This window comes from Buceros rhinoceros, unplaced genomic scaffold (genome assembly GCF_000710305.1).
Source record: "Buceros rhinoceros silvestris isolate BGI_N320 unplaced genomic scaffold, ASM71030v1 scaffold23534, whole genome shotgun sequence".
NCBI classification, from domain to species: Eukaryota; Metazoa; Chordata; class Aves; order Bucerotiformes; family Bucerotidae; genus Buceros; species Buceros rhinoceros.
The window spans coordinates 843-5,917 of record NW_010407956.1 but is presented as its reverse complement, the minus strand read 5'-3'; the positions used below and the strand labels follow the sequence as shown (position 1 = coordinate 5,917).

The 5,075-nt window shown below is 48.7% G+C and overlaps 1 protein-coding gene across 1 annotated transcript; it reads left to right on the top strand.

The window, feature by feature from the left end:
• Positions 1 to 76: 76 nt before the first annotated feature.
• Positions 77 to 997, top strand: RNF186 (ring finger protein 186). Its single transcript, XM_010134713.1, has one exon. The coding sequence runs from the start codon at positions 77 to 79 to the stop codon at positions 995 to 997; it is 921 nt and encodes a 306-aa protein (XP_010133015.1).
• The last annotated feature ends 4,078 nt before the right edge of the window (positions 998 to 5,075 follow it).

The window sequence follows — 5,075 nt, the reverse complement described above, 5'->3', positions numbered from 1 at the left end:
GCAACACATAAAAGGAGCCAGAAGCTCAGCAAACCCTTCAGCTGAGGGAAGAGAAACTGCTCCGGGGTCTATCTCCATGGAGAAATCCGCTGACAAGCTGAACGCTACAAAGGGATCGACGGCTCCTGGAGTACCGCAGGCTGGGAAGGACAGTCCTGCGCCCACGGTGGAAGGTGCTGCAGAGATGAGCAGCCCAAGACCCCTCGCAGAAACGGCTGCGGATGTGGAGAGGCTGCAGCTCCCTGCAGAACATACTGCAGAAATGGAGAGACCTTCAGGCACAGAGCGAGACAGTCCCGACGCCTTTAAACCGGCGACGGCGGACAGCGAGTGTCCAAACTCAAAGCCCTTCGTCCCGCCAACGAGCTCAGACTCTCCCAAAGGCTGCAGTTTCGAGACGAACCCACCGCGTTTGGCCCCAGCGCCTATCGACATGGACTGCCTGGTCTGCTTCAACAAGTACGACATCCACCGCGTGCCCAAGGTGCTGGAGTGCCAGCACGCCTTCTGCACCGTCTGCCTCAAGCTCATCCTCAGGAGAGACGAGGGCACCTGGACCATCACCTGCCCCCTCTGCAGAAAGGCCACCTCCGTGTCCGGGGGACTCATCCGCACACTCCAGAATAAACAAGACATCATGGAGCTCTTGGAAAGCCCCGACTGGAATCCTGAGGTACACGTCTCTGCCGGGGGGCTGGATAGCAAAAGCTGGACTCCCAGCAGCCACGAGGCTTTACACAGGGAGGAGAACACCTCAGCGGACAACAGGCTGGCAGTGCAGAGACTCATGCTGCTCCTGCTGCTCGTGGTGATTCTCACCATCCTCATCCTCCCGTTCGTGTACTCCGGGATGATAAAATGGGTCATCTGCCTCATGCTCGCCCTGGGCTTGGTCATGTCTACGGTGCTTTGCTGCACTCCAAAGCTCTACTGGAGGTGCAATAGGGACTCGCTCTCCTCCTGCCACAAGGAGACCCACATCACTGCTATCGCCTGACACCGTCACCGAGCGCTGCCAGAGATCAGGGACCGGTGCTGCCAGCACAGTCGTGCATTGGGCAGCGGCAGGACTCTGAGAGCAATCAATGGTGTAATTAATTCAGCGAGTGGCTCTGCACTATGTTGTTTGATTTCATTACTGGAAACACTCCAATATCTATATTTATGAGATAAAAATTGTAGGTTTTCCAACAATTTTTATCCCAGACTCACCATTTTTATCCTAGACTAACCATTTTGGTGTTTTGCTTTTGTCATTTTATTTTTGTTGGCGTCACCTCCTGACGAGCACTGCAGAACATTATCTGAAACACCCGAGCGCCGATGTCCTGCGAAAATCCCTCGCTGCAGCTGCCTTCTCCTGCTCTCTTCGCACCTGTACACTTTTTCTCGTCGCAACATGGGGAAATTAGAGTGCTGAACCAGGGACTGGTGCCTGGCCCCCATGGAAGGGAGTGGTTTGGACCCGGGTTATCACCTTAATCCCTGTTGCTGCCCAAATGGTTGCTGGCAGGGATGGGAAAGGGACTGGGTAAAGGGGATGTCAGCTGATGCCATTTAAAGTTACAGACAAAATTGGAGAGGGAGAGACAAAATCAACACTCCTCACCTGGAGTCTGCGAAGGGCAGGGCTCGCCAGAGCCCCTGAGCCTCCACATTCCCCACGTTCTTTAGCACAGCAATAGTTCCTCACTCCAGAACTCCTCTGCCTGGCTACCAGCACCGCCTTGCTTCTTGCCCTCTTCACAGAGTGCCCGTGGAGGTGCCCACAGCTCTCCTTCTAAACAGCAACTTCTCTAACTCCTTCTAAACCCCGCGACTGCTGTGCTAGACCACACATGCTATTTATATAGGGAATGTGTCCATTAAAGTTTCATAATGTTAATTGCTCGTTGACTTGTGTGTTTCAATTCCTCGCTAACAACTAAGGTCAAAACATTTCAGAGCTTCCTCGCTGAGAGGAGCTACAGTTGAGGAAGCATATTAGCGAGTCTGCACAACCGAGCTGGGGAGTAAAGCAAAGAAGTAACGTGTTGGGCTTTTAACTTGATTTAAAAAAACACCGAGCTGCTAAGAAAATACCCTGTAACCCCACTAAAATGAAACTGGAGAAGAATTAGAAGGTTGCCCTTAGTTAAGTTACATTTTCAAGATCTCAGCAGACCTTGGATCAGGCCGGTGGTAAATATTTGTGTTCGATAAGAATGGAAACCAATGTGCTCCAGCTGCTCAGTATATAAATACACAGAGTCTCAGCAGCAGATAAAATGGATTAGACTGAGAGGGTGAGGAGCTGCTGTCCCAAAAAAAACAGGTCTGGTTTCTGCCTGAGAACATGAACCTTCCAGGGAAATAAATGCTTTGGGTTTTCTCCTGTATTTGGACAGCAAGTGGCTTATTGCAGAATCCATGTGGAGCAACATTCGCTAATAACCAACCAGAAAAATGCTTTTCAACTGGGCAAAGGCAGGTCGTTTTAAACCCAAACGTGTCACTGAACTGTATTATTCCAAATCAAAGAGTGGAGCAGATATTCTCCTGTACTGAAAATTATTCCAGAAACTCTTGCCAAGTCTTTCAAACAATTTTCCTGTCAGGTTCCCTTCACCAGCACCAGTGGGTGCTGTAAAGGTTTGTGACAAATATATTCGTACTGGCCTGAAGGTTTTTCACACTAGACGGGTGAAAGTGAAAATTGTGTGCTAATTGCTACAGAACACTGAGCTCATTCCAAGGACCAGACAGCAAGGAAGAGACAAATGTCTTCCTGAAGGTAAGATGACAAAGATGGGCTGGACTAGAGCCATAAAATAATCCTGATTTAAATAAAAAGAAGATAAAACTTGGGGAATTTTGACTAAGAGGGGAAGAGACAAGCAAGATACCAACCACCAGCAGCTCCAGAAGAGTGTATACATCACACCTCGTATCAGTTTGCCATCATCAGTCAAGAAACATAACAAAGATTTGAGAGGCAGTGTCCCTTGTCCTGCAGATCCCTCACAGCAAAGCCTGCCCAGCCCACGAGGACTTGTCAGCACGTGGCAGGGAATGAAGGAGATCAGAGAGCAGACACGAACAGGAAAAATCCATCCGTTACGAGTCACCCTGCCCCTCCAAAAGGGCGTGTTCCATTTTATTACACTAATGTCCGTAGTGCCAGGAAAACGGCCAACAGAAGAGGCAGCGCACACCGCTGGGAAGGGCGCAGGCACACTGGGATGACCAGTCAGCAACTGGCCCTCTGCGAGAACCCCTACAGATCCATACAGCGAGATGCCCAGCCCTGAACACCCAGGTTCACCCCCACAGATCCATACAGCGAGATGCCCAGCCCTGAACACCCAGGTGTCACCCCCACTGTTTTGTATCGGCACCTCCCAAGCCTGCGTTCAGCGGTTCTTTGCGAGCCACCAACAACCAGATGATTCCAAGTCCGTGGGCGTTGGTGGGAGTCACCAGGCCCGAGAACCCAGTATCTCGTGTTGATTCTCGGCTGACAAGGAAAGGCTGTTTAAGGGTTATAGTCTGTACGGCCTGAACCCTGGACCAGAAATTTCAAAGGTGTCTTGTTTCACAACACACACACACAAGCCAATCTTAATCCAAAAATCTGCCTGTCCTCTTGTCAGGCTGTGCTCCTGCTCTACCCTCTGCCCACAGGGCCCTCCCCAAAGCCACAGCGTGCCCTGTCCCAGTCCCTTTTCATCAACGAACCACCACAGTCACCAGTCACTTATGTAAGAGAGTGAGGCAGGTGCCTGAAAAACGTGTGTAGGTGTAATAAATTACTGTTCAAGGCAGAAGTCTCGTTTTATCTACAGAACTTTAAATTATCCATAATTGTGCTGGCTTTGATTACTATTAAACTATATAATGAGATCCCAAGTTTACAACCAAGCCTGGTAAAACTCACTGCTCGTTGTCATTCCGCTCACGTTTTGGTCCGCTTCTAACAGCTCTTCTGCGTTATCATGCAAACAGGTGAAAATAAATAACACATTTCACACTTCCACACCGCTCAGATTCGGTACAAAGAGATCCTGCAGCCCTCAAACACAGAACTGTGACATCTACAAGAAACTAATTTGCAGCTCATGGTCTGAGAGCACGGGTTTGTGCCCAGGTGACTCCTCACTTGTTGTAAACTCTCTCAGCTGGTTCATCGAGTTGTGCAGTTACCTGAGCCCCAGGTAAAGCAGATAGCTTCTGCACCCGAACTGGGACCGACAGAACTCGCCTCCTCAACTCCAGCGTCTCTATGACGATGCTGAAAACACCGATATGTAACAGGAGACCTTGTGTCAGTAAACGTGAAGGGGTCTAATATCAGAGCAAGCAACCAGGACAAGGTGCTTGGCCAAATCAAAATAATCTTTTAAAAAGAACTGGTAGCCAGATTATTTTAAAAATTTATTTATAAAGTGATTTATAAATAGCACATTTTAAAAGATAAATCAGCTACTCCAGCTACCAGCAACCAAAACTAGTTTTGCTTTCATGAAATGTACTCTTACAGAAACAGTGCTCTCCTTCTGAGACAGGGAACTAATGCTTAGGGGTTAATAGAATAGCAGTCTTTTAGCTGAAACAGTATTTCCTAGGCTTTTGCATAAAGGGGAGGTAACTCATGGACATCCCCTGATAACAACAGAAGGGTAACACCTGGCTATCCCCGATAAGCACAAGAACTTGCAATTAAAACTAGTGAAAGCTGGATTTGTGGTTTGGAGAAGCGCCAAGGGTCCAGGGAGCACGTGCAAGAAGCTGAGTTCAAAAGTGCAAGATCTGAGGAAGACCTTACTTCATCTTCAGGACCACCTAAAAGTCCAAAAAGACCCCCGAAGAACGGCACCACGCCTGCGCAAGGGGAGGAGACCTAATTTACATCAGAAGCAGGACAGGGTTGTACATATGTAAAGGCAGGCGGAACAATCTTTTGAATATATATGTCTTGTTGCTTTAAATAAAAGGCGTTTACCGCCACTCAGGGTTCAGGCACCTTGAGGGAATTTAACCCTTGCCTACACCCAGCGCTGAATAAACATACCTGCTCCTCAATTGATTTTGATTGC

What these genes read in the sequence shown, in the direction of transcription:
- RNF186 (XM_010134713.1), top strand. Translation starts at nt 77, where the DNA reads ATGGAGAAATCCGCTGACAAGCTGAACGCTACAAAGGGATCGACGGCT.